Source organism: Nelusetta ayraudi, unplaced genomic scaffold (genome assembly GCF_046127955.1).
Source record: "Nelusetta ayraudi isolate G7.1 ecotype Tasmania unplaced genomic scaffold, CSIRO-AGI_Nayr_v1 ptg000057l, whole genome shotgun sequence".
Lineage (NCBI taxonomy): Eukaryota > Metazoa > Chordata > Actinopteri > Tetraodontiformes > Monacanthidae > Nelusetta > Nelusetta ayraudi.
In genome coordinates, this window is record NW_027466107.1 from 2,846,778 (window position 1) to 2,872,789 (window position 26,012).

Consider the following 26,012-nt stretch of genomic DNA (forward strand, 5'->3'; position numbering starts at 1 on the left):
CTCTCACCAGGTGGCGCCCGGCTTCTTCTCACGCTGCGTCCTGCTGCCGTTGCAGAGATCTCCCCCTTCGTGCGGCTCGATCCTCCCTGCCAGGAGAAGCCCCTGCCGGTCACGGCCAGCGTCACCACCCTCCCCGTCAACACCGTCCTGTCCCGCCCCCCGCCCATGGTGCACATGGCCCAGCTGCCCCTGGCCCCCCCGACGGCCGGCGGCCGCGCCGAGCCACAGACTCTGAAGCTGATGGAGGAGCTGCACTCGTCGATGGAGGTGGACTTCGACGACAGCACGCTGCCCTCCGCCTTGAACCTGCAACAGGACAACATGGACTGGCTGGACCTGACGCTGTCCGTGCCAGCAGAGGGCGTCACCTCTTTGGACATGTCGTCGCCCGTGGGCGTCTTCTCCTCCGACTTCCTGGACTCGCACGAGCTGCAGCTGAACTGGGAGTGAGCGCGCTCACTCGTCATTCTCCGGATGCTCTCTGCACTCTCAGCCGAGTGAGGACACTTTTCCGTTCCCCTCGTTGAAAAATGGGAGTTTTCGGGGGGCAGCAGGGCAGCAGCGAGGAGATAAATCAGACTGGTAATAATCTGCTTTTGTAGCTTTGCTTTGCTGAAGGCTTTTAGATGAGCAGGCTAAAAGTGCACTGTTATCCCGAACAGAAAACAGAAGATGTAGCCCTTTGTTCAGAGGCCCCTGCAAACGCCTTGTGTTTTAGCTTCCTGCTAGAACTGGCTGGGGAGGTTCTTACTAAACTCAGACAAGTATCAGGCAAAGGATGAAATGGTGGACTTTTTTCATTTCTAAAAAAAAAAAAAAAAAATCACTGACAGGCAGGCAGGAGACCTATGTTGTAAGTAAATATTGTTACGGTCAACTTTTGTGGAAGCTTTTATCTCTGCAGATGAGGTCAGACTGTGTTTGTCCTCAGGACGTCTCGGATGGACAGCGACACTCAGATGGAATGAGCAGGAAAAGGTCCGAATCCTGGTTAAAGAAATATTGGACTCTTTTTTTTCCGTAGCCGAGGACTCCTGAAGTTCACTCCACCACGTCTTGGTTGTCTTTTTTTTTATACTATAGTTAAAACACTAAATGTTTAATGTGTATATAGACCATATAAAGCCTAAAGACGGGGGTGTTAACATCCTGAATGTTCCGGATGTCTCCGACCAAACCAGCCAGAAATAGCAACCAAGTCACAATTAGACTGTGCACAGTGCGCAGAGCAGCCAAATCTTCTCTGCTGCATCTCCAGGTTGGTCTGTGCACTGTGTAAAACGCACTGCACATGATGTTGTTGTTTTTCTATGTACAAGTGAGGAGTCGAGGAGTTTCCCTCCAAACAAAAAAATAAAACACATTTCTACAAACTTTATTCAACAACTTCAGCAAAGACACATACAGAAAAAAAATAATAAACACGTCCCTCACTGAACCAGAACCAGCGCTCACTTGTGCTTTGAATTCACTGCCCATCAACCTGCACTCGCCGTTGGTTTGCGTTATTGTGACATCTGCTGGTCACGTCTGGATCTGATCTGCTCGAGCAGATTTAAAAATTCAAAATCTAAATTTTAGGATTAAAAAAAACAAAGTGTGTGTGTGTGTGTGTGTGTGTGTGTGTGTGTGTGTGTGTGTGTGTGTGTGTGTGTGTGTGTGTGTGTGTGTGTGTGTGTGTGTGTGAGAGAGAGAGAGAGCTGGTCTTGTCAGTCGGAGTTCTTGGCTTTCTGTCACCGTGCATAAAAACAAAGACGCTTCTTTCTCTCAGAACTTTTTTATGGTGTGGATGCACACTCGACACTTGGGACACGTGTGTGTGATGTCTTTGAACCTGTCGCAGCAGAAGGGGATGAGGCAGCAACCGGCTACGCAGCTGCGAAAAGAGGAAACAGGAAGTAAGTAAGCAAATGTGGAAAGGCAGATCAGGCCTGATAGGATCTGTGTGCAGGGAGACTCTCCTACCCGATCAAGGCCGTCATGAAGCAAATCAGGCAGGTCACACTGCTGACCGAGGTCGAAGTCTCAGTCGTGACGAACTGCCGACACTCTGGACATTGTGTCTGACATGGATGTGCTGGAAATTTGTCCAAGTCCAGGATCATTGTCGGGGCTGTAGGGGCCAGGGGGGTCCTTTTTAATCAAGTGCTTTATTTCTTTGTTCTGTTCGGTTGTAATTACTGGACGATTTAGCAGAGTCACAGGTTTTACAGAATTTTAAAAATGTTTATCATTTCAGCCACTTCCACTGCAACTGGGATGTGAAAATCTGGTGAAACTTGTCTACAGCATCACAAAAGGACTCCACAAATACACTTTGCAACATTCAAATGTTCTTTCAGCATTGGAGTTTTACCAAAGGACGGCAAAAAGGCCAAATTCATGTGGGTTTGTTGTCTTACCAGGAACAGTTGGTGGAGCCTCAACGAAAAACACAGAGACAGCAGCAGGACCTTCAGGGGCCGTCGGAGCGGAGGGCAAGCTGGCCTCTAACAAGGAGGAGAAACCAGTTAGAGGCCAGTCAAGCTTTCCTTCGGTGAAGTCAGTCTCACCCTTCACTTTGCTCTTTTCCTTTGGAACGTCAATGCTTTCGATCCTCTCCTTCAGCTCGGCCGCCCTCGCCGTCAGCTGACTGAGCTGCACGTCGATGCTGTCGATCTCTTGCTGCTTTGAGGTAGACGCGTCTTTAAAACACAAAGAATTTGCCCACAACGGAGGTTCCAATATTAATGGATGCAAGTATCTCTCAAGCATCTGCAACATAAATATGGCAAAATTCTCTTGTAGCAGCTTCACCTGCTGCTTGCTTAAATTCAGCGCGATCCCTCAGCTCCTCGAATATGCACTGGACTTTTTTCCTCTCCAGAAGTTGCTGCCTCTTGAACGAAAGGTGCTTCAGCTCCTCAACAGCGCTGTTCAGCTGGTTGTTTCTTGAAGTCATGGTGGACGCCGGTGACAGGGGAAGATGTTTTGCAGGGTGTGGCTCCAGAGTTTGTAATGGGTTATGAGCTTTAAAAAGCAGTTAAAGCAGTTTGTTTGTACCAAAACATTTCTTTAAATTGAAGAAATATCATCAAAGCCAATCAAAGGCCTGGTGTTTGGTAGCATCTAATGGCATGAAAGAATATGATGGTCAATATTAATGTTAATCCCTGTTTAAATGACAATTCAATCGCTAGAGTTGAAGATGCCTTATTGAACAGCAAGAAAAACACAGTTATCTGCAAAAAGAAAACCCGCAAAGAGCTCAACATTACCCTCTAGAAAGTTCACACAAATACCAAAAAATATCATAAATAAACGAGAGAGGTTGTGTGTTACCTTTGTTCAGCGTTTCCCTGAAAGGCAACATTCAAACTGGTTTCAAAAGGACTCAGGCTTTACTTCAGGAAATATTCAAATCACTCGACTGGCAACGGCTGCTATTGTTTAACTGGAATTTGCAAAGGTTGGTGGGTTGAATAAAGCATCACATGGTGAAATATTTTATCATACTTTATTTATTAAAAAAAATTTTTTTACAAAATCCCTGCACGCTGGCAGAGTGGCTGAACATTGATCATTTTATTTACACGTTATTTTAATGAAGATAAACTGGTGTTCAAACAGTCATGTTTTTTAAAAAAACAGAACATCCAATGAAAGCCATTTAAATTAAGACCAGAATGGAGGAAGTGATGTGTCTTCCATGCTCGCCGTTCATTGGTTCTCATCTCTCACTTCTTCCGGAGTTTCTTCATGAACGCCACCTCGTCTCTGTTTTTGACCCCATAGCTAAAAGACAGAGGTAACAGTCAGTCAGTCCAGCAGAGCAGGTGACAGCAAGCATTGTGCCAGAGCCGCGTGTTTGATTTACACACTTACTCCTTTAACCTCATCTTGTCTTCTTCAAGCTTCTCCCCTTGGAAAACCAGGTGGTAAGATCTCCAAACATATCTCCTGGAAAAGAAAGGGGGAAAAAAAGAGGGGATGAAAGAGAGTGAGTCTGACCTTGTGTGTGTGTGTGTGTGTGTGTGTGTGTGTGTGTGTGTGTGTGTGTGTGTGTGTGTGTGTGTTTACCAGCTGACATGTTTCACTCCTCCTTCTCGTTGTTGTTTCAGCTCCATGAATCTGGCGATGGCCTTCTTCAGGTCGAGAACGGTGGCGTTCTGCACCACCACTATGGCTTGGGGAGGAGCGATTGGAGGGAATTCGTAAAATGCACAGCACTTGTTGAACTGGAATGTGCAAAACAAATGAAGACTTACGCATCACTTCACCGTCAGCCTTCAGCACCCTGACAGTCATGGCCTGGCCGTACTCCAAAGCTATCTGAGAATTCACCTCCTCCAGAGTCACCTGACAGTAAAGTGGAAAACATATGTTCTACGGTTTTCCTTAAATGCAACGCGCCCCCCACTAGTCCCACATCGAGACAGAAAGCATGACAGAACCGAGGGTAAATGTGGTGAGATATTTGGGCCACCTGGATTGGTAGATCACAGAGTAAAGGGTCCTGCACAAGTTGAGCAAGTCCCTCTTCAAAAATGTCCAAGATCTCTGAGTGAGGAAGATCATCCTGGTCTTCCTCCTGTTCAAAAGTCTCATCCTTCACAGAGTCGTCTCCTCCTTCTCTCTCTCCTCCTCCGGTTTCTGCCCCAACACTGACTTGATTCTGCTCCTCCATCATCACTACCAGGCTCGGTGATCGGTCATTCGTTTTCTTGGCCGCTCCAAATTATTCCCGAAACGAAACATAGGACATCGGACATCAACGATACAGCGAACAAACCATTTTGAAGGAAAGTCGCGCTGTAGAAAACAGAAGTCCAAGCACGGAGGAGCTGCGAAAACATTTAGTGTGTACAGCAGTTAATGCGTACCGGAAGGAAACCGAGACATTGTAAGACGTGAGAGCAATTTAGTCTGTACCAAATTGTTTTTCATTACCTTGATCGGTTTCTTAGTAATGTTTACATGTATTTGAATAATATTGAAATTTATTCATATTCGAAAGTAGTTTTATCTTTAACTTATAAGTTGCAGTAAGCTTTGTTTCCCACCGATTGATAAAGAGTGTTGCACCAGTTTTCATCAGCTTCCTGTTAGTCTTCGGTCACGTTTACAGCCGACCGGGAAGGTCTGACGTTGGCTGATATGAAGTACACTTGATTTTGTTTTATTTAGTTAATAGTTTATTGGACGTTCCGCCGCCAACATGCTTCTATTTTGTCCGACTTGCGGGAACGTTTTAATCGTCGAAGAAGGACAGAAGTGCTTGAGATTCGCCTGCAATACCTGCCCGTACGTACACAACATCACCCGGAAGGTGAGTGGAGTCGTACTATACAATTGAGTTTGAGTTTTTAATCGGTGTTCTTTTTTTCTTTTTTTAACCCTGTTAGGAATAATGTGGTCCTAGTGTTGTTTAAATCGGGCTTGTTCGTCGCTGCAGGTAAACAACAGGAAATATCCAAAGCTGAAAGAGGTGGATGACGTGCTAGGCGGCGCTGCAGCGTGGGAAAACGTGGACTCGACTCCTGGTATTTTCATTCATTTATTTATTTAGCTAGTTCGTTAGTTATACTTTATTTTATTTATTGCACTTTCACAGTTTGCTGCAGTTAGCTGCGTGCTAACCAAGACCTATTACGTCCCACTTGTGTTTACAGAAAAATGTCCAAAGTGTGAGCACCCGCGGGCTTACTTCATGCAAATTCAGACCAGATCAGCTGATGAGCCGATGACCACTTTCTACAAATGCTGCAATGCCCAGTGTGGACACAGATGGAGAGACTGACACCTTTGCATCCTTTAGTTATTTAAAATCCACTTTGTTTTTGTTGTGTAGTTTCCTTTCTTCGCAACGGTTCCCTCATCTGTGCCTTTATTTATTGAGCTGAAACTTTAATTCTAACGTTCACGTTTCAAGTATTTGCAACTTTCTGTGGAGCAATAAAGAGCGTGAGCACAGACAGACATGTTTGGATTTTTTTTTATTGATAAAATAGTACCTGTATACAACCGTCAAACAAAATTTGACTAAGATAGTTTTACATATCACGGACAAAGAGCGATGCAGACGAGCATAACCCAAGATGACGGCGTACATCACTTCATGGTAAGTTTCAAAGCAAGTCTTTCCTTCACAAACCTCAAAGAAAACCAAAAACAACCCAGACAGACACTGAGTAAAGGAGCTAGCTGGTGAGAACTACTGGCTCTGATGTGTGGCTCATGCAGACCGATTCTGCACCTGGTGGGTGGATGGCAGTTTGGGCATGCTGTGGTTCCTTCAAAGTACTAGTAGTCCTAGAAGTAGTGGTGACTTCTATAGAATCATGATGTCGTTTTTGCAAATCCTAAAACAATCACTTGTTAGAAGCTTATTCTCAGCAGAGAGGTCACAATTTAGTAGTTAATAAATTATCTGTCTTATCTAACATGCATTTGATAAGATGCAGCTACTCTGTGTGTGCTGAACCCTTTTTAGTAGCTAAAATATTAACTGAAAATAACTCCCAACACGTCAAACATTTGGGTAACTGGTTTAAACTAACAACCTGTTTACTGTGGCAATAACAGACAATCAGCCAACAGTATGAGTGACTCAAGATAGGCAGGACGAGAAAGATGCAATAAAATGTTCATCAGTAGCTGCAACACTCTACTGGCTCAGTTCCAAGTTTGTTTGTTTTTTTACTCTGATCAAGTGCATATATTGGAAAAAGAAAATTTCACTTGGACAATAAACCCGAGTAAAGGCAACATTTTAAACTGCTTTTACTCAATCAGGAGGTCGATCACATTTTGTCCTTCAAACAAAATCCTTCAAAATAAAGTAGCTTCCATTTATAAGTCTTAAATGCATCAGAAGAAAACTTGTGAAATCCAACTTAAAGTGCAAGTTCCGGCTTTATCATCAAAAGTAGAAAGAGAATTAAGACGTAGCCCTGATGAGCAAAAATCCTCAGGAACATCTGAGCTGTGTTTCTTCCAGCAAGCAAAAACGTGAAACCGAGCTGAATTTAGTTTGCTCACATTCAAAGGGAGATAAAAAGGAAAAGAAAACATGAGAGGAACAAAACAAATGGTCACAGTTGTCAATAATAACTTGTTAAAATAGTGACTAAAATTCTGAAATTAAAATAAATAAAAAATAACAAAGGTAACCAGGTATGATGGACTTGAATCCACTTGCAGCTCTGCAAGTTTCACAGACTTCAAAACAATAAAGTGACAGTTTTTTCACAGCTTTCTCCAACTGAGGCTGTTGAAACCTGGTGTTGTTTTTTTTTTGTTTCCTGAAACGTAATGTGTGAAACATTACGAGGCTTTCCTCCGGCTTCAACGTAGCCCGAGTGCCCAGATATCTCAGTGCTAGTGAACTACATTTCAAAAGCTTGTTTGTACATGAAAGAATTCCGCTTAAAAGATATATACAGTAAATATTCTGCCAACCAAAAAAGTAAACTGCATCAACAATTTGGGAGGGCTACACAACACATTGCAACAAAAAGAAAAGAGAGAAAAAGTGGGGAGCGGGCCTGTTTTCTACCTGCAGAAGAACAATGTGAATCAATGTGTGTGCATGTACATGTCTCTTATGTATGCAGCTGTCGGTGGTTAGCATATACGCTTGTATGTGTAGATGTAGCCCTTGCAGTACGGGCAGGTGTGTGTCACATCCTTGAGGTCGTCGATCAGGCAGGGAATCAAACAGCAGCCGAGGTCGCACCTGTGGGGATGGGCCAGATGCACAAATTATCACTCAGAGTACAAAACGCAAAGATAGACAGATAGATGTACTTTATTGATGCATAATTGGGAAACTACGCTGTTGCAGCACTAAAAATACATTATGCCCACACTTAACCTGAATTTGAAGAGCATAAACAAAATGAATGGATTGGAAAATTATCTGAGTAAACACAGGTTTGCATCCTGAGCGTCTCCACAGGCGTTTTCTGATTTGCATGCAGTGTAAACATGAGGAAAACAAGGTGAGCCTTCTTTTGCATGCAGTCACTGTTACATAACCAAATAGGATGTGGGCAAAGAGACAATAACGAGGCAACAGTTCCGCTAGTCTAGTGTTTCTTGCCATTAACCTCCCTTTTTAGGTGCATTTTTAGGTATTTTGACGACGTGAAGATGTGTTCGCGTTTCCAGTCGCCACTCACCCAACGAAGAAGCAGAAGAGGCAGAACAGCGTGTTCATGAGTCCCACGTCGTGAGAGATGCGGGTGACGATGGCCTGCTGACAGTGTGGACACACAGTCTGCACCGGCGAGGTCTGGAACATCTCCCCCTGCAGCACCGTCACGGTGGTGGCGCCGCCTGGGGTCAGGACGGTCGCCGTGTGGCCTCCCATGTGGACGAAGGGCCCCGGCCCGGCACCCATATGTCCGGGCGCCGGATGAGGGAAGTGGCCAGGTGGAGGAATGTAGGCGCCACCTGTGCAGACAGTAAGAACACTTTTTATTCCAGACTGGTGACTTTCAGATTTAAAACAATTCAAGGACTATTCAAGGAGTTTTTTTAAACAGCATTTTTATGGCAGAGCTACAACCTTTTTTTTTTTTTAATGTTCCCAACAAAAAAATTAACTGAATCTACTGAAATAGACCTTGAACTTCCCAATGCCCTGATTAGAAATCTGTCTGTCTGAATTTTGCTTTTCATCCATACCCAAGAAAACAAGCGAGCCAGCAGGTTGAATTTCCTGAGAAAACAGTAATGTAAAAAGAATCCACCACCTACCATGGAAGTTTTTGGCATTACATCACAGCTGGTGAAATCATGGCATGACAAAAAAAATAAAACACACACGCAGACGCTGTTCTGTCCAAAAGCATTGAACACATTTTCCAGAAAATCCCTGCAGCATGTTTATCTGCCGGCTTTGCGATTGGATAATGTTTTTAATGTGCGGACAATGAGCAGCACCTGGTGGAGGCTGAGACATTGCCATGGGCATGGGCATGGGCATGGGCATGGGGCCTTCTCCCGGGACGTGTGGGGGAAGGAAGCCCGGCTGCGAGGCCTCGTAGGGTGGAGGGCCGTAGTCTGGAGGCAGGGGCTGCCCCTGAATGGGGGCAGTGGTCACTGTTAAAGAGACAGAATCAGAAGAAAGAGGCGTTTAGCACCATTGTTTCGCTTCTCTCTCACTCTGTGCTATGACAGTTTGCGGGTTGTCCTTACACGACATCCCAGAGCGGCACAATGCGCCATCTGCTCCACGAAAAGTGTGCAAGTGAATTGTTACAGCACTGAGTGAAGCATTAGAGACAAACAGAATGCTCTGTATTATCTGTAAACACAGAGCTGGACATTGCCCTCGTATTTCTACAGTTTGGTCAATCTGTTAACAGAACTACTGTATGTTTTCCAGAGTTCTGTTTGTTCTGTACAAATTTATTGGAGAAAAAAAATGTTCCGGTCGTGTGTGCAACCCTGCATGTGTGCTGCCATTACCAGGCTGTCCATTCTTCTGCTCAATGAGGGGGGCGCTGGGACCTCCCGGGTACGGAGGAGGGGGGTCACTGGACATACTGGCCGGACTGGTGCTCAGGGAATATAGCAGGATGTGAAACTCCCCTCACAACTCCTGAAAGGCAAATCTTATTTTGACAATTGGGGAAAAAAAATATACAGTAATGATGAAGTAATAAAATAAAGCAATCGTGGTTTGGTATTAATGACCATGCAAAACACAACCTGGCAATCAGTAGCTGAAGAACAGAGTGTGGCCAAGATGCCCATTTGATGACAATAAAAAATACTATGGTATTTTGATGTTCATTTTCAGAGAATTCATTCTCATGACTACTGACATTGCAGTTTCTCACTGAAGGCATCAAAACTATGTATGAACACACATGGAATTATGTAGGAAACAATAAAAGTGTCAAATAACTCAAAACACATTTTATATTTAAATTCTTCAAAAATAGCCACCTTACATAAAAAGCATATTTAGAGTTATTCAACGTTTTTTTTTTTTTATTTGCTGCATAATTATATATAGAACGTTGTAAAGATTTAAAGAAAAATGCATGGGGTGGGTCCACACTTTTCACTGATAGTGTTTTTGTATGTAGTTTTATTTTTATTTTATTTTATTTTTATTTATTTATTTTTTAATATATAGTATTTTCACTTTTCGAACGTGCATTAAAAGTGACAACAGAAAACAGACACGCTGTGACTGATGTTGGGGGCAGGGCAGGTTACATGCTGGAAACCGAAGCAAACCTTCTTCAAACAGCGAGCCACCGCCTCTGGGCGAACATACTAGCAAACTGCCTTGGATTTTTTTTTTTTTTTTTAAATTCCCTCCCAAGCTAATCCAGCTCAACGCTACTTGCACAACTAAACACTAATAACTCGATTACGTAACGGAGGCCGCCAAAGACAATAACTGACGTTACGATCACACGAGTCGCATATCTGGTGCAAGTGTCAACGCTGAATGTCATGTTATTAATGACAGGTTCGCGAACGGATATGAAGCCGGGGGGTTTAAGGGCTTGATGTGACGGCTGTTAGCGTTAGCCAACTGGCAGGTCGAGGGATATAAACCTACATTTGCTACACTGCATCTACCCATTAAAATCGCGATGTGTACTTACTAAGTCCTAAACACGGGAGGCGATGTTGTCTTTTCCCCGTTTGACGTGGCGGGGTGTGTATGTTTGCTGACTATCGACAGCTAACATCGCCGTTCAGGGCAACAAAAAAAAGCACAACAAACTCGAGCTAATGCTCTACTTACAAATACGCCGAGCAAAACGTCAGCAGTCCCGCTAAATGTTATTTCGACCGACGACAACGGCGACACAGCAGCTGTCAAACGGGATAACGGCTCAAAAATTTACCTGGCGTTGTGGGAATTTGCAGCCTGTCCGCAGTTTAGCGCAACTTGTTTGACGTTAGCCACGACCCTGCCGCTAACAGTCAACATCCGATGGGGCGGATTTGCGGTCGACGTCATTATTATTGGAGCTTGGACTATAGCTGAAATGTGCTTGCTGGATATTTTTCCGCATTCTTGCAAACGAACCTTGACGCCACAGCGTGAATTCAAAACGTGTAACTTCTTTTAAAATGTTTTTTTTTCTTCGCTTTCTTTTCGCTTTTTTTTTTTTTTTTAATTATTACAATATAATGACATCGTGTGACATCGTCAACCACCAACCCAACATCAGTGGCAACACAAACATATTATTGCTTTGCGCTCAATATAAGTAGCGAAATGTGACTTTTTATCTTTCAGTATTTATGCCACATTGTTTTGAACCGTCAATTACAAACACAACATAATGTTTACACCCAGAGTAAAGGTTGGGCACAATTTATAAATACATATTAATAAATAAATCTGCATCGCTGTGTAGTTTCTACAACTCGACATTTCCTTAAATGGAAATTAATCTGTGTCCATCATCAGATGATTTGGCAGTGAACCTGAGAGAACATGAAAAAGTGTGTTCAGCGCCATCTTGTGGTATAATGCGCCATTGCAATTGAAGAACGACTATTTTCAACGTGCACTGGCAGGGAAGTGTTTAAAAAGAAAAACCTGAGTATGTTACTGTACATGTTTGATATTTTTTATATGGTGCACTCGAATCGTTTGACAAGGATTCTGTTCCATTCTTTAAGCGATGGATATGTATCGAGATGTATCGTATTTTCCATTGTAAGAATACAAGTGTGCGTTTGTTTACACTCACTTCGCTGTTGCAGTTATTCACTACGACGTCGAGATGGAGGTAAAAGCTCGTGACTTATCTACAATTAGTGTCGAGTTTTCAGTTCTACTATTCGTGTTTGGGTTGTTGTTGTTGTTGTTGTTGTTAGGACACGACTATTGAACGATTATGGTTCAAACAAGTTCACGGTTGAAAATTGTGAGACATGACAGTCTTGATAGACTCTGCCAGCAGATCTCTCCGCCCCGCCGGGCGGCCCCAACACCGAGAGCGAACGACTGGAATTTTGGAAACCGCTTGGAAACAGCCAATCAGCGTCTCCGCCCGCTGCGCTAGCACACCTCTGGCAAAACAACAGCCCGTCTCAGCTCGCTTCCTGTTAGCTTCGCCTTGAGCGACATTCGCACGGACTCACACAACGCGCAAACATGAGACATTAACAGCGACGTTCGTGTGTGCCGGGGGTTGTCGTCTGTGTTGGCGCCGGTGAAGCTCAAGGCGGAGCCGCTCGGAGCCGCGTAGCCTCTGTTAGCCGCTCGCTAGCCGCTTCGTTAGCTCGCAGAAGATCCAGCGGAGGAAGATGGGCTCCATCCTGAGTCGCAGGATCGCTGGTGTCGAGGATATCGACATCCAGGCCAACTCGGCCTATCGATTCCCACCCAAGTCGGGTAAGTGACTGTGGCAGCATCTCTATTTTGGATTGTGAACAGCCACAAATTGTCAAAGGGAAGTGAGACGTTGTTTATTTTTTGAAAGTGGTGATGACGTATTAACAAGTAGCGGTGGCGAGCTTCCATCGATCTTCCTTGGAGCGTCAGCCAGCGTGTTTGTTGCTCTCCAGAGACAATTCTCAACTGATAAGATGCGACAGCTATCATAATTGACCCCCGCATTTATAATTTTGAATGGAATGGTCGGTTATTTAACACGTCGCTGACGTAAGGCTAATTGCTAACAAGCTGACGTTAATATAATTGCCTCTAATGGGGACGCTGTGTGGTAACAGTAGGTCAGTGGTCATTGGGCATGAAAAATGTTGCATTTCTTTTACCAGAATTGTTTTTATTTATTTTTTTTATTATTATTATTTTTTATTTTTTTGAGATTACAAACGTTCTAAAAATGTTAGATCTCCATCGCGGATTGATGGTCATCAAGCATCTGTGTAAACAAACCAGGTGTATTAGAAGCACAAACGTTCAATGGCTTCTTCATTGCGCTTTTATTGTCTTATTAAATCATCCCTATCACCTAGGATTTGCCCAGATCACTTTATTGTCATTATCTGAGTTTATTTTTGGAATTTTGGTCTCATTATGGCTCCTTTTTATATAACTGCAATTTCAAGTTTGAAAAATGGATCTTCATAAATAATTAGATAAATCTTTTTTCCCCACAGTAATGCTTTTTGGGGCCACTCTTTCCCAGACAGCTCATTTAAAGTTACAAATGTCTTGCTCGAGGCGATCTTCCCAGTCATTTTCTTTTCTGCCTTCCTCAGGGAATTACTTTGCGAGCCACTTTTTCATGGGAGGAGAGAAGTTTGACACTCCACATCCTGAGGGATACCTCTTTGGAGAAAATATGGACCTGAATTTCCTTGGAAACAGGCCGGTGCAGGTGAGGACGGACAGACAAACTGTCACCTGTTTTTTTTTTTAGCATTGCATATTATGCTGAGCTTCGGTGCTTACCCTGCTGTTCTCTGCACCAGTTTCCATATGTGACACCTGCGCCTCACGAGCCTGTGAAAACCCTGAGGAGCCTGGTCAACATTAGAAAGGATTCTCTGCGACTGGTCAGGTAAGTGTTGTCAGAAGTAGCACTGAAGGTTCCCAACAGTCACTTCCCTGTTGGCTGATTCAGACTTGTCTCATATACATGTAGGTACAAAGATGATTCTGACGCTCCGGTGGAGGAGGGCGGAAAACCAAAGGTCCAGTACGGTGTGGAGTTCACCTTTGATGCCGATGCTCGGGTGGCCATCACCCTTTACTGCCAGGCCTTTGAGGAGTTCTCCAACGGGATGGCAGTGTATGAAATCATTTTTAAATTTAAGCTCTTTGGAGCACTTTGCAGAAAAGTATTTTTTCAATAAGACAGGCACCAAAAACATCCTTTGCACATCCAGACTTGCGAGGCAAAGCTGCGGCTTTATAGAATAGATGAAAAGCACTGTGCCACAGAGACCGAAACCGAGCGATGTAAGCCTGAGAGCACAAAGACCAGAATAGATGCTGTGTCTCCTTAGCAGCCACTGGTAACCATGGATACTGCTGTCAAGTCTTGGAGGTAGAGGATCAAATAATAGTTCACAGAGAAGTTGTATTTTTTCAGGATGACTGTGCGGTTTGGCTCTCCAAACAGTCTGACTGGAATGTTTTTGCTTTGTTTTGTTTAGTTTTCGCCCCCCCCCCCAGTCCGACAGTCTTTGTCATGGGAACACATTTCCGAGATGCAAACATTTGATCTGGCTCAGCCTTTTATTGTGGGATTTTTTTTTTTTTAATTGTGATTCAAGCACATGTTGAAAATAAACCCCATAGAAATGTAGTTTTGTTCATTTAGTTCAGTTAATCGGTCTAAATCTCAAATGGACAAGTAGTCCTTCACTACCTTTGCTCTCCTCCCGTCTCCCTGCAGTTACAGCCCGAAGAATCCCTCTCTGGTCTCTGAAACTGTCCACTACAAGCGGGGCGTGAGCCAGCAGTTCTCCATGCCGTCCTTCAAGATCGACTTCAGCGAGTGGAAGGAGGAAGACGTAAGTATCGGCAAGCGAAGGTGATTTTCCCCACGGTTTGACGCAGGTTCTCCGTTTCTAAACGTGCACATCCGTTCCCTCCAAGTTGAACTTTGACCTTGACCGAGGAGTGTTTCCCATGGTGATTCAAGCTGTGGTCGATGAAGGAGATGGTAAGTTGGCCAGACAAGTCAGCAGATATTTGGCTGTTGAAAGCACTTTTAAAAAAATCCATGTATTTTTTTTTCCCTAGATTGCCTGGGACATGCTCACGTTCTTTTAGCCGCCTTTGAGCGAGTACGTATACAGAAGAATTAAAGGAAGTGGTTTCATTTTTAATGAGGCCTTGTTAAGTTAAAATTGTTTTGTTTCCTCTCTTTCTTTTTTTTTAACCTGCAGCACGTCGATGGCAGTTTCTCTGTCAAGCCACTCAAGCAGAAGCAAATTGTAGGTCCTCATGTCAACACTTTATTGTGTGACAATTTTAGGTCACACTTTGGTTGTGTTTGCCTGTTCAAATCTAACGGAGTGTGTGTGGGGCAGGTGGACCGCGTGAGCTACCTCTTACAGGAGATCTATGGGATCGAGAACAAGAACAACCAAGAAACAAAGGTTTTAGTGCAGACGTCGCCGCTTCACCCTTTTAACGAACCGAGTTCCCTGCGGTCGCGTTGCTTTGAGGTCTAATCGGATGCGTTTGTCCATCATCCAGCCCTCGGATGACGAGAACAGCGACAACAGCAACGAGTGTGTTGTGTGTCTGTCGGACCTGCGAGACACCCTCATCCTCCCCTGCAGGCATCTGTGCCTCTGCAACTCGTGTGCCGACACGCTGCGCTACCAGGCCAACAACTGTCCCATCTGCAGGCTGCGTAAGAGCCGCTTTCTTTTTAAAAGCAGTCATGTTTACTATGGTAATGAGAGATGAAAAAACAATGTTTCCATGCCTGCGTTTCTCCAACCAGCCTTCAGGGCCCTGCTGCAGATCCGAGCTGTGAGGAAAAAGCCCGGCGCGCTCTCCCCCGTGTCCTTCAGCCCAGTTCTGGCCCAGACGATGGACCATGACGAGCACTCGGTGAGACTCGTGCACACGTGCGTTTAATCACGCATGAAGTGCAAATGTTGGCTTGAGGCGTGTGGCAGCAGGGCGTGATGAAGGGAGGGATACCTCCGCCAGGTTATGCAGTTTGTTTGGTTTTTTTTACTTAGAAACCAGATAAACACAGAGAATGTTGTGAAACTAAAGCAGAAGTTCAGCTCTCTCTGCTGTTTGCAGTCTTTACATGTGGCAGGAAGTCCTGCAAAAGAAGAAGAGGAAGTTGACCGCATACTGAATTTTTTTTGCTGCTTTTTTTTTTTTATTATTGGATATTGTTATCAAATTATAGTGCGCGAGCAAATGTAAATAAAAAATTTCATACGTTCACTTCTCATCTGCACCTGCTTGCAGAGCACCGACTCGGTCCCTCCGGGCTTCGAGCCCATCTCCCTGCTGGAGGCTCTGAACGGCCTGCGCGCCGTGTCCCCCGCCATCCCGTCGGCCCCCCTGTACGACGAAATCAACTTCACGGGCGGCCTGGGGAACGACGGCCGGCAGCTGAGCTCCCCGGAGCATTTGAGCGACGGCAGCCTGCAGAAGGGCAAAGTCAGCAAGTCACCTGACAGGTAATTCAGGAAGTCCGTGTGTGACTCAGTTGGGGCTCAATCATGACTGGGTGGGTTTTTTTTCTGGATGTAATTGCGTGTCACTTGGACGTTTTCCTGTCCTGCAACAGGGTTTTTTTTTTTTTTTTTTTTTTGTCTTTTCTCTCAAGGCTGTAATAATTTCACCAGAAGCCTCCCCAGTTGCCTCTCCCGCTCACTGATCTCATGCCTTGTCCCTCCCTCCAGCACCCTGAGGTCCCCGTCCTCGCCCATCCAGGAGGAGGACGAAGAGAAACTGTCGGAGATGTCGGACGCGCAGCCACACACCATGCTGTCCAGCAGCCCCGCCCCCACAGATGTAAGCCAGCCCTCCGCCGGCCGGCTGACCGCCTGACACCTCGACGACTCTGCAGCAGGTTTCTAAACACACTGTCCTGCTTCTTTTCCTCTCCTCTTACTCCAGGCCACAGCCACAGAGGACGCAGCAGAGTCCCTGTCCCCGGATGATGGTGAGTTTTTGTGTTTATGTGGCGATGGGAAGGGAGACGTTCCGTCTCTTCAAGCCCTAAATGAATTGATGTGACTTCTACTGCTGGGCTGCAGAAGACAGGATGCACCCGGGAGGAGACATCCTGCAGGACTGCAGCAGCGAACACAGCAGCTTGACCAAAACGGAGAGCGATCCGCCCGGCGACCTCTCGCTGCCAGGTAACAACAAGTCCTACACCTGAGAACAAAGGGGTTTTTTTCCATCTGTGTCAGATTGACGGATGCAGATTCCAAGATTTCACAGCATCTCTCTTCTTTACTCAAAAGCTTCGTTGCTGTGATTCTGTGCCTCTGTGCATCTAACCTGTGTGCTCTCCGCCTTGTCTTCTTCCTAACACTCTGTTTCCGGCCGTCCTGTCTCTTCGTCCCGCTTCACTCTGGGCAGCTCTAGGTCCTGATGAATGCTCTATTGGTATGGAGGAGTAACTCTGGTATGTAGGCTTCCCTTTCCTCTCTGCTGCGCTCCTCCCTATCTCAGCTCCACAGCTAGAAGGAGAAAGTGTTTTGTTTTGTTTTTCAGCCCCTCTGCTGAGCCGTGTTGTCTGATCTGTTGCTGCCTCCTTCTCCAGGGTCCTCAGAGTCTACGGAGAGTCTGAAAAGCCAGAGCACCAACTGCTCCAGCCAGCCTCTCCTCTGTCCCTCCAGCAGCCTTCACATGGAGGATGAACACCTCAACCCCTGACTCTGACCCCAGTATCTCCCTCTCATTGTCCATCTTAGAAAGTTTCATGCTTTGCAAAGATCGGCCAGACCCCCTTTCTGATTTCAAGCTGCCGCTGTGGGTAAAGGAGGGTCCTCCTCATGTGATTGACATAGAAAAAGCAATTAGACTTTGGTTTTTCACCCTATGACTGATTTTTTTCTTCTTTTTTTTGAAGACCAACATTGTTTCCGATACATTTCTATCATCGTAAGCTGGTGTTGATTCCAGACGACGTCACCGCCTGTCACGGCGGTGCTTTTAAGCACATGTAATTTAAATTTAATGTGTATCAAGTGCAACACTATAAAGAATTTATGAAGGAGGTTGAGGATGTGTTGAGCTATTTTACTTGCTTCCCTGTCAGGTTCATTCTTGGGATTTCAAGGCAGTTATTTGAATTGTTTCTTAACGTACCTACCTGTGTGTCTGTCTGAAGTGATTTTGCCCACTGACAAAATCTTTAATAATCCATTCCTTATAACGAGCTTTCAAGAGGAGACTAGTCGCCGCTGTACGCAGTCTTAATCATTTACACGCCACTTTCAGCCCTACGAGAAACTATGTGGTATACCCCTGTATCATACTTGTTAAAGAATCCAGTGTAGTTACTTGTATACTTGTATTACATAGAGTTTAAAAACAAATGCGATTAATACTGATAGTGAAGTATGTGACCGAGCTTCAATGAACATTATTTAGGATTCGTCTAAGAGCTGCCAGACAACAAGTGTAGACGCTCCGCCTGCATGCACGCTGACTCGTAGTTGCGCCGTGCGCGTGCTTCTCGTCGTGGCTGTGGAGCATCTCTGCAGAGTCCCAAACTGGCGTCCTGCTTCTGTGATGTAGAGCTGCGAGACGGAGGAGGAGGAGGCGGCAGCAGCGAGGCGTTGACCTTGGCTGACCTCGCTCGTGTACGTGTTGCATCATCATGCGTCTAGATCTCTGTGCCTTGAACCGACTCGGCTGCCTGCTCGTTCTGTTGGACGTGAGTGCTCTTTGAAAACGAAATGCTCCGGAATACTCTTGTTTTTTCTTTAACCCATCGACAGGACTTATATACAATATCCGTGTGCAGAGTCCTGTGTTTTCTCTTGTTATTGTTACTGCAATATTTCATAAGCTGTTTATTTACTGTGTTTGCGCCATGTGCCGTTATGCGTTTGACATAAGCATTTAGGTTCAAGTGGATTCTTTTGAAAACCAAAAAGGTGAAACGAACTTCCATGCTCTGGATTCTGTTAATTCTCTAAAAGCAAACGGCCTGGCTTTTGCATGTGGAGCCGCTGGAGTCTTCAGCCCCTTGCAGCTCTTCAGTCGCCTGTTGATTTGGCTCCATCCCCCTTCTCCATCTCCTTCTTTGTGCCATTTCAACTCGACACTGTGCCTTCCTGTTCTGACCACTATTGACCTGGTATCCAGGAAAAACTCCCAACAGATGGTTTGTGGCTCTCTGTAAAATCGATATCTGTCTCTCCTCGTGTGTACAGCAGCATGTGTATAACAATAAAGAACAAAGCTTCAGAACATAGTTTTTGTTTGATGTCTTTTTTTCCCCCCTGTAATCTCACGCATTTTGTATTGATGACAGAAGCGGGAGTGGTCTGCATTTTGTCAAATATACAGTCAGCCCAAGAATGTCTAGACATAGAATGTTAAAATGCACATACTAAATTTGTTTTAGCTATCATAAGAATAATACAATTTACCTTTGGCATCTACAAAGGAAACAAAATGTTAATGCTGAACTTAGTTTTAAAAGATTCATACAAATTATTTTCTTGAAGTGTAAATTTGGACTGTATGTAGATTATTGTGGGTGATATATGAGTTTTTGTATTCTGAGGTTGCAAAAATTACAACAGTGAATGTTGGCATAAGTGAAAATCTACATATATAGAGATAGATATAGATATAAATCACACAGCACCAAGCAGCAGAGTCCTCCATTGAGTGAAACAATGCCTCCTGCTGGTGAAAAATGGAGTAGACATGCATTTAAAATAAATAAATAAATAAATAAATAAACATCAAGAGAGGCTGCGTGTCTTTGTCCAGTAAAAAGAAAGATCCAGATACTGAAATATTAGTTTGTTAGGAAGCTCTCGGCAGGGGCGTAGCCAGCATTTTACAAGTGATGGGGACAAATTGTTCAGAGGTCTATTGAGTGATTAATCATCCTCTCGCATTCAATTGCACCTCCCCTTAGCAGCTTAAGAACCACACAAACACAAACAGCACAGCACTAGGTAACCGACCTGAAGCTCTTTAAAAATTATATACTATCAAAGTGAAAATCTAAACTCTAAAGCTACCTAACTCTGGTGTGTTGACATAGAACATAGGTGTAACTACTGCGGACGACTCTGAAGTTAGCACCACATTCGCTGCGGTGCTTCTTAGGTTTCGATTCCACCTTAAAAAATAATCCCACAATTTGACCGCAAGATGGCTGTGCTTATCCCAACACTTTTCAACACATAAAATTCAACGAATTATTATTATGTTGAGGTAGATTTTTTCCAAAATTATACAGTAGAAATGGACATGTGAGGTATCATTGTAAAGACTGGGAGCTCTACTATCACAATCAGTTGACGTATTTTTTGGGAAATCCGTTTTGGCATTACAAAAATGATTTCCCATAAATCATAAGCAATACAAGTCTATGGGGGTCAAAAGTCAACTTTGTCCAAGAGACAGGCCACTTGCTTTGTCAGCAGGATCCCTGGAGAAGCACCCATGCCAAATTTGGAGGTTCTAGTACTCGAGGAACCCCGAAACTGTAACCCTAACCCTAGTTTCAGCCTTATCATTAACCCTAATTCAATGCAAGTCTATGGGGGGGAATTTCAACTTTGTCCTAGAGACATGGGGCCACTTGCTTTTTCACCAGGAGGCCCCAAGAAGCGCCCACGCCAAATTTGGGGCTTCTAGCACTTGAGGAACCCCGAAACCCTAACCCTAACCCTAACCCTAGTTTCAGCCTTATCGTTAACCCTAATTCAATGCAAGTCTATGGGGGGAAATTTCAACTTTGTCCTAGAGACATGGGGCCACTTGCTTTTTCACCAGGAGGCCCCAAGAAGCGCCCACGCCAAATTTGGGGCTTCTAGCACTTGAGGAACCCCGAAACCCTAACCCTAACCCTAACCCTAGTTTCAGCCTTATCGTTAACCCTAATTCAATGCAAGTCTATGGGGGGAAATTTCAACTTTGTCCTAGAGACATGGGGCCACTTGCTTTTACACCAGGAGGCCCCAAGAAGCGCCCACGCCAAATTTGGGGCTTCTAGCACTTGAGGAACCCCGAAACCCTAACCCTAACCCTAACCCTAACCCTAGTTTCAGCCTTATCGTTAACCCTAATTCAATGCAAGTCTATGGGGGGAGATTTCAACTTTGTCCTAGAGACATGGGGCCACTTGCTTTTTCACCAGGAGGCCCCAAGAAGCGCCCACGCCAAATTTGGGGCTTCTAGCACTTGAGGAACCCCGAAACCCTAACCCTAACCCTAACCCTAGTTTCAGCCTTATCGTTAACCCTAATTCAATGCAAGTCTATGGGGGGAAATTTCAACTTTGTCCTAGAGACATGGGGCCACTTGCTTTTACACCAGGAGGCCCCAAGAAGCGCCCACGCCAAATTTGGGGCTTCTAGCACTTGAGGAACCCCGAAACCCTAACCCTAACCCTAACCCTAACCCTAGTTTCAGCCTTATCGTTAACCCTAATTCAATGCAAGTCTATGGGGGGAGATTTCAACTTTGTCCTAGAGACATGGGGCCACTTGCTTTTTCACCAGGAGGCCCCAAGAAGCGCCCACGCCAAATTTGGGGCTTCTAGCACTTGAGGAACCCCGAAACCCTAACCCTAACCCTAACCCTAGTTTCAGCCTTATCGTTAACCCTAATTCAATGCAAGTCTATGGGGGGAAATTTCAACTTTGTCCTAGAGACATGGGGCCACTTGCTTTTTCACCAGGAGGCCCCAAGAAGCGCCCACGCCAAATTTGGGGCTTCTAGCACTTGAGGAACCCCGAAACCCTAACCCTAACCCTAACCCTAGTTTCAGCCTTATCGTTAACCCTAATTCAATGCAAGTCTATGGGGGGAAATTTCAACTTTGTCCTAGAGACATGGGGCCACTTGCTTTTTCACCAGGAGGCCCCAAGAAGCGCCCACGCCAAATTTGGGGCTTCTAGCACTTGAGGAACCCCGAAACCCTAACCCTAACCCTAACCCTAGTTTCAGCCTTATCGTTAACCCTAATTCAATGCAAGTCTATGGGGGGGAATTTCAACTTTGTCCTAGAGACATGGGGCCACTTGCTTTTTCACCAGGAGGCCCCAAGAAGCGCCCACGCCAAATTTGGGGCTTCTAGCACTTGAGGAACCCCGAAACCCTAACCCTAACCCTAACCCTAGTTTCAGCCTTATCGTTAACCCTAATTCAATGCAAGTCTATGGGGGGAAATTTCAACTTTGTTCTAGAGACATGGGGCCACTTGCTTTTTCACCAGGAGGCCCCAAGAAGCGCCCACGCCAAATTTGGGGCTTCTAGCACTTGAGGAACCCCGAAACCCTAACCCTAACCCTAACCCTAGTTTCAGCCTTATCGTTAACCCTAATTCAATGCAAGTCTATGGGGGGAAATTTCAACTTTGTCCTAGAGACATGGGGCCACTTGCTTTTTCACCAGGAGGCCCCAAGAAGCGCCCACGCCAAATTTGGGGCTTCTAGCACTTGAGGAACCCCGAAACCCTAACCCTAACCCTAACCCTAGTTTCAGCCTTATCGTTAACCCTAATTCAATGCAAGTCTATGGGGGGGAATTTCAACTTTGTCCTAGAGACATGGGGCCACTTGCTTTTTCACCAGGAGGCCCCAAGAAGCGCCCACGCCAAATTTGGGGCTTCTAGCACTTGAGGAACCCCGAAACCCTAACCCTAACCCTAACCCTAGTTTCAGCCTTATCGTTAACCCTAATTCAATGCAAGTCTATGGGGGGAAATTTCAACTTTGTCCTAGAGACATGGGGCCACTTGCTTTTTCACCAGGAGGCCCCAAGAAGCGCCCACGCCAAATTTGGGGCTTCTAGCACTTGAGGAACCCCGAAACCCTAACCCTAACCCTAACCCTAGTTTCAGCCTTATCGTTAACCCTAATTCAATGCAAGTCTATGGGGGGAAATTTCAACTTTGTCCTAGAGACATGGGGCCACTTGCTTTTTCACCAGGAGGCCCCAAGAAGCGCCCACGCCAAATTTGGGGCTTCTAGCACTTGAGGAACCCCGAAACCCTAACCCTAACCCTAACCCTAGTTTCAGCCTTATCGTTAACCCTAATTCAATGCAAGTCTATGGGGGGAAATTTCAACTTTGTCCTAGAGACATGGGGCCACTTGCTTTTTCACCAGGAGGCCCCAAGAAGCGCCCACGCCAAATTTGGGGCTTCTAGTACTTGAGGAACCCCGAAACCCTAACCCTAACCCTAACCCTAGTTTCAGTCTTATCGTTAACCCTAATTCAATGCAAGTCTATGGGGGGAGATTTCAACTTTGTCCTAGAGAGATGGGGCCACTTGCTTTTTCACCAGGAGGCCCCAAGAAGCGCCCACGCCAAATTTGGGGCTTCTAGCACTTGAGGAACCCCGAAACCCTAACCCTAACCCTAACCCTAGTTTCAGCCTTATCGTTAACCCTAATTCAATGCAAGTCTATGGGGGGAGATTTCAACTTTGTCCTAGAGACATGGGGCCACTTGCTTTTTCACCAGGAGGCCCCAAGAAGCGCCCACGCCAAATTTGGGGCTTCTAGCACTTGAGGAACCCCGAAACCCTAACCCTAACCCTAACCCTAGTTTCAGCCTTATCGTTAACCCTAATTCAATGCAAGTCTATGGGGGGAGATTTCAACTTTGTCCTAGAGACATGGGGCCACTTGCTTTTTCACCAGGAGGCCCCAAGAAGCGCCCACGCCAAATTTGGGGCTTCTAGCACTTGAGGAACCCCGAAACCCTAACCCTAACCCTAACCCTAGTTTCAGCCTTATCGTTAACCCTAATTCAATGCAAGTCTATGGGGGGAGATTTCAACTTTGTCCTAGAGACATGGGGCCACTTGCTTTTTCACCAGGAGGCCCCAAGAAGCGCCCACGCCAAATTTGGGGCTTCTAGCACTTGAGGAACCCCGAAACCCTAACCCTAACCCTAACCCTAAACCTAGTTTCAGCCCTATCGTTAACCCTAATTCAATGCAAGTCTATGGGGGGAGATTTCAACTTTGTCCTAGAGACATGGGGCCACTTGCTTTTTCACCAGGAGGCCCCAAGAAGCGCCCACGCCAAATTTGGGGCTTCTAGCACTTGAGGAACCCCGAAACCCTAACCCTAACCCTAACCCTAGTTTCAGCCTTATCGTTAACCCTAATTCAATGCAAGTCTATGGGGGGAAATTTCAACTTTGTCCTAGAGACATGGGGCCACTTGCTTTTTCACCAGGAGGCCCCAAGAAGCGCCCACGCCAAATTTGGGGCTTCTAGCACTTGAGGAACCCCGAAACCCTAACCCTAACCCTAACCCTAGTTTCAGCCTTATCGTTAACCCTAATTCAATGCAAGTCTATGGGGGGAAATTTCAACTTTGTCCTAGAGACATGGGGCCACTTGCTTTTTCACCAGGAGGCCCCAAGAAGCGCCCACGCCAAATTTGGGGCTTCTAGTACTTGAGGAACCCCGAAACCCTAACCCTAACCCTAACCCTAGTTTCAGTCTTATCGTTAACCCTAATTCAATGCAAGTCTATGGGGGGAGATTTCAACTTTGTCCTAGAGAGATGGGGCCACTTGCTTTTTCACCAGGAGGCCCCAAGAAGCGCCCACGCCAAATTTGGGGCTTCTAGCACTTGAGGAACCCCGAAACCCTAACCCTAACCCTAACCCTAGTTTCAGCCTTATCGTTAACCCTAATTCAATGCAAGTCTATGGGGGGAGATTTCAACTTTGTCCTAGAGACATGGGGCCACTTGCTTTTTCACCAGGAGGCCCCAAGAAGCGCCCACGCCAAATTTGGGGCTTCTAGCACTTGAGGAACCCCGAAACCCTAACCCTAACCCTAACCCTAGTTTCAGCCTTATCGTTAACCCTAATTCAATGCAAGTCTATGGGGGGAGATTTCAACTTTGTCCTAGAGACATGGGGCCACTTGCTTTTTCACCAGGAGGCCCCAAGAAGCGCCCACGCCAAATTTGGGGCTTCTAGCACTTGAGGAACCCCGAAACCCTAACCCTAACCCTAACCCTAGTTTCAGCCTTATCGTTAACCCTAATTCAATGCAAGTCTATGGGGGGAGATTTCAACTTTGTCCTAGAGACATGGGGCCACTTGCTTTTTCACCAGGAGGCCCCAAGAAGCGCCCACGCCAAATTTGGGGCTTCTAGCACTTGAGGAACCCCGAAACCCTAACCCTAACCCTAACCGTAAACCTAGTTTCAGCCCTATCGTTAACCCTAATTCAATGCAAGTCTATGGGGGGAGATTTCAACTTTGTCCTAGAGACATGGGGCCACTTGCTTTTTCACCAGGAGGCCCCAAGAAGCGCCCACGCCAAATTTGGGGCTTCTAGCACTTGAGGAACCCCGAAACCCTAACCCTAACCCTAACCCTAGTTTCAGCCTTATCGTTAACCCTAATTCAATGCAAGTCTATGGGGGGAAATTTCAACTTTGTCCTAGAGACATGGGGCCACTTGCTTTTTCACCAGGAGGCCCCAAGAAGCGCCCACGCCAAATTTGGGGCTTCTAGCACTTGAGGAACCCCGAAACCCTAACCCTAACCCTAACCCTAGTTTCAGCCTTATCGTTAACCCTAATTCAATGCAAGTCTATGGGGGGAGATTTCAACTTTGTCCTAGAGACATGGGGCCACTTGCTTTTTCACCAGGAGACCCCAAGAAGCGCCCACGCCAAATTTGGGGCTTCTAGCACTTGAGGAACCCCGAAACCCTAACCCTAACCCTAACCCTAAACCTAGTTTCAGCCCTATCGTTAACCCTAATTCAATGCAAGTCTATGGGGGGAGATTTCAACTTTGTCCTAGAGACATGGGGCCACTTGCTTTTTCACCAGGAGGCCCCAAGAAGCGCCCACGCCAAATTTGGGGCTTCTAGCACTTGAGGAACCCCGAAACCCTAACCCTAACCCTAACCCTAGTTTCAGCCTTATCGTTAACCCTAATTCAATGCAAGTCTATGGGGGGAAATTTCAACTTTGTCCTAGAGACATGGGGCCACTTGCTTTTTCACCAGGAGGCCCCAAGAAGCGCCCACGCCAAATTTGGGGCTTCTAGCACTTGAGGAACCCCGAAACCCTAACCCTAACCCTAACCCTAGTTTCAGCCTTATCGTTAACCCTAATTCAATGCAAGTCTATGGGGGGAAATTTCAACTTTGTCCTAGAGACATGGGGCCACTTGCTTTTTCACCAGGAGGCCCCAAGAAGCGCCCACGCCAAATTTGGGGCTTCTAGCACTTGAGGAACCCCGAAACCCTAACCCTAACCCTAACCCTAACCCTAGTTTCAGCCTTATCGTTAACCCTAATTCAATGCAAGTCTATGGGGGGAGATTTCAACTTTGTCCTAGAGACATGGGGCCACTTGCTTTTTCACCAGGAGGCCCCAAGAAGCGCCCACGC

The 26,012-nt window shown here is 45.7% G+C and overlaps 6 protein-coding genes across 12 annotated transcripts in view; 3 read left to right on the forward strand and 3 right to left on the reverse strand.

Annotated features, from left to right (window-relative positions):
• mrtfbb (myocardin related transcription factor Bb) overlaps positions 1–3,616 on the forward strand; it is a 53,771-nt gene extending 50,155 nt beyond the window's left edge. For all 4 annotated transcript variants that reach the window (XM_076038804.1, XM_076038802.1, XM_076038803.1 and 1 more), the window contains one exon: positions 56–3,616. In XM_076038804.1, the coding sequence (XP_075894919.1) occupies positions 56–450 (395 nt within the window). In that variant the 3' untranslated portion in view covers positions 451–3,616. The remainder of the gene's footprint in view (positions 1–55) is intronic.
• LOC142896861 (lipopolysaccharide-induced tumor necrosis factor-alpha factor homolog) lies at positions 1,584–2,701 on the reverse strand. The gene is made up of 4 exons (XM_076038817.1): positions 2,553–2,701; positions 2,403–2,489; positions 1,966–2,113; positions 1,584–1,876 (listed from the first exon to the last, which is right to left on the reverse strand). The coding sequence occupies exons 3-4, from the start codon at positions 2,103–2,105 to the stop codon at positions 1,768–1,770; spliced, it is 249 nt and encodes an 82-aa protein (XP_075894932.1). The 5' UTR covers positions 2,106–2,113; positions 2,403–2,489; positions 2,553–2,701; the 3' UTR covers positions 1,584–1,767.
• On the reverse strand, positions 3,483–4,997 carry snrnp25 (small nuclear ribonucleoprotein 25). Its single transcript, XM_076038816.1, has 5 exons — positions 4,466–4,997; positions 4,248–4,338; positions 4,060–4,165; positions 3,865–3,939; positions 3,483–3,774 (listed from the first exon to the last, which is right to left on the reverse strand). The coding sequence occupies exons 1-5, from the start codon at positions 4,667–4,669 to the stop codon at positions 3,717–3,719; spliced, it is 534 nt and encodes a 177-aa protein (XP_075894931.1). The 5' UTR covers positions 4,670–4,997; the 3' UTR covers positions 3,483–3,716.
• A 38-nt stretch (positions 4,998–5,035) lies between these two features.
• Positions 5,036–5,956, forward strand: polr3k (polymerase (RNA) III (DNA directed) polypeptide K). The gene is made up of 3 exons (XM_076038830.1): positions 5,036–5,308; positions 5,435–5,504; positions 5,626–5,956. The coding sequence occupies exons 1-3, from the start codon at positions 5,198–5,200 to the stop codon at positions 5,724–5,726; spliced, it is 282 nt and encodes a 93-aa protein (XP_075894945.1). The 5' UTR covers positions 5,036–5,197; the 3' UTR covers positions 5,727–5,956.
• An 818-nt stretch (positions 5,957–6,774) lies between these two features.
• On the reverse strand, positions 6,775–11,063 carry cdip1 (cell death-inducing p53 target 1). 3 transcript variants are annotated; one of them, XM_076038826.1, is made up of 5 exons: positions 10,860–11,063; positions 9,457–9,589; positions 8,929–9,087; positions 8,163–8,436; positions 6,775–7,717 (listed from the first exon to the last, which is right to left on the reverse strand). In XM_076038826.1, the coding sequence occupies exons 2-5, from the start codon at positions 9,530–9,532 to the stop codon at positions 7,606–7,608; spliced, it is 621 nt and encodes a 206-aa protein (XP_075894941.1). In that variant the 5' UTR covers positions 9,533–9,589; positions 10,860–11,063; the 3' UTR covers positions 6,775–7,605. The 3 variants fall into 3 exon arrangements, with proteins under 3 accessions (XP_075894941.1, XP_075894940.1, XP_075894943.1); XM_076038825.1 differs by having other exon boundaries at positions 9,457–9,602; XM_076038828.1 differs by lacking the exon at positions 10,860–11,063 and adding an exon at positions 10,216–10,844.
• Positions 11,064–12,009: 946 nt separating this feature from the next.
• On the forward strand, positions 12,010–18,860 carry mgrn1b (mahogunin, ring finger 1b). Of its 2 annotated transcripts, XM_076038824.1 has the most exons (17): positions 12,010–12,364; positions 13,198–13,316; positions 13,411–13,499; positions 13,584–13,730; positions 14,340–14,457; positions 14,543–14,609; positions 14,690–14,733; positions 14,836–14,883; positions 14,980–15,048; positions 15,149–15,308; positions 15,402–15,511; positions 15,887–16,101; positions 16,327–16,438; positions 16,544–16,589; positions 16,684–16,788; positions 17,015–17,060; positions 17,199–18,860. In XM_076038824.1, exons 1-16 carry the CDS (start codon positions 12,277–12,279, stop codon positions 17,053–17,055), a joined length of 1,578 nt encoding a protein of 525 aa, XP_075894939.1. In that variant the 5' UTR covers positions 12,010–12,276; the 3' UTR covers positions 17,056–17,060; positions 17,199–18,860. The 2 variants fall into 2 exon arrangements, with proteins under 2 accessions (XP_075894939.1, XP_075894938.1); XM_076038823.1 differs by lacking the exon at positions 17,015–17,060.
• Positions 18,861–26,012: the final 7,152 nt, after the last annotated feature.

Bases quoted from the DNA above. Each gene is read 5' to 3' on its own strand.
- cdip1 (XM_076038826.1), bottom strand. From the start codon at position 9,532: ATGTCCAGTGACCCCCCTCCTCCGTACCCGGGAGGTCCCAGCGCCCCC. The intron at 9,088-9,456 runs GTAATGGCAGCA...TCTCTTTAACAG, and splicing joins GCAGAAGAATGGACAGCCTG to TGACCACTGCCCCCATTCAG. The intron at 7,718-8,162 runs GTGAGTGGCGAC...CCATCCCCACAG, and splicing joins CTCTTCTGCTTCTTCGTTGG to GTGCGACCTCGGCTGCTGTT.
- snrnp25 (XM_076038816.1), bottom strand. From the start codon at position 4,669: ATGATGGAGGAGCAGAATCAAGTCAGTGTTGGGGCAGAAACCGGAGGA. The intron at 4,339-4,465 runs GTGGCCCAAATA...CTTTACTGTCAG, and splicing joins TCTGTGATCTACCAATCCAG to GTGACTCTGGAGGAGGTGAA. The intron at 4,166-4,247 runs GTAAGTCTTCAT...CTCCTCCCCAAG, and splicing joins GGCTGACGGTGAAGTGATGC to CCATAGTGGTGGTGCAGAAC.
- polr3k (XM_076038830.1), top strand. From the start codon at position 5,198: ATGCTTCTATTTTGTCCGACTTGCGGGAACGTTTTAATCGTCGAAGAA. The intron at 5,309-5,434 runs GTGAGTGGAGTC...TCGTCGCTGCAG, and splicing joins TACACAACATCACCCGGAAG to GTAAACAACAGGAAATATCC. The intron at 5,505-5,625 runs ACGTGGACTCGA...GCTAACCAAGAC, and splicing joins CGGCGCTGCAGCGTGGGAAA to CTATTACGTCCCACTTGTGT.
- LOC142896861 (XM_076038817.1), bottom strand. From the start codon at position 2,105: ATGATCCTGGACTTGGACAAATTTCCAGCACATCCATGTCAGACACAA. The intron at 1,877-1,965 runs GTAGGAGAGTCT...CTCTTTTCGCAG, and splicing joins TTCATGACGGCCTTGATCGG to CTGCGTAGCCGGTTGCTGCC.
- mgrn1b (XM_076038823.1), top strand. From the start codon at position 12,277: ATGGGCTCCATCCTGAGTCGCAGGATCGCTGGTGTCGAGGATATCGAC. The intron at 13,317-13,410 runs GTGAGGACGGAC...TCTCTGCACCAG, and splicing joins TTGGAAACAGGCCGGTGCAG to TTTCCATATGTGACACCTGC. The intron at 13,500-13,583 runs GTAAGTGTTGTC...ATATACATGTAG, and splicing joins GATTCTCTGCGACTGGTCAG to GTACAAAGATGATTCTGACG.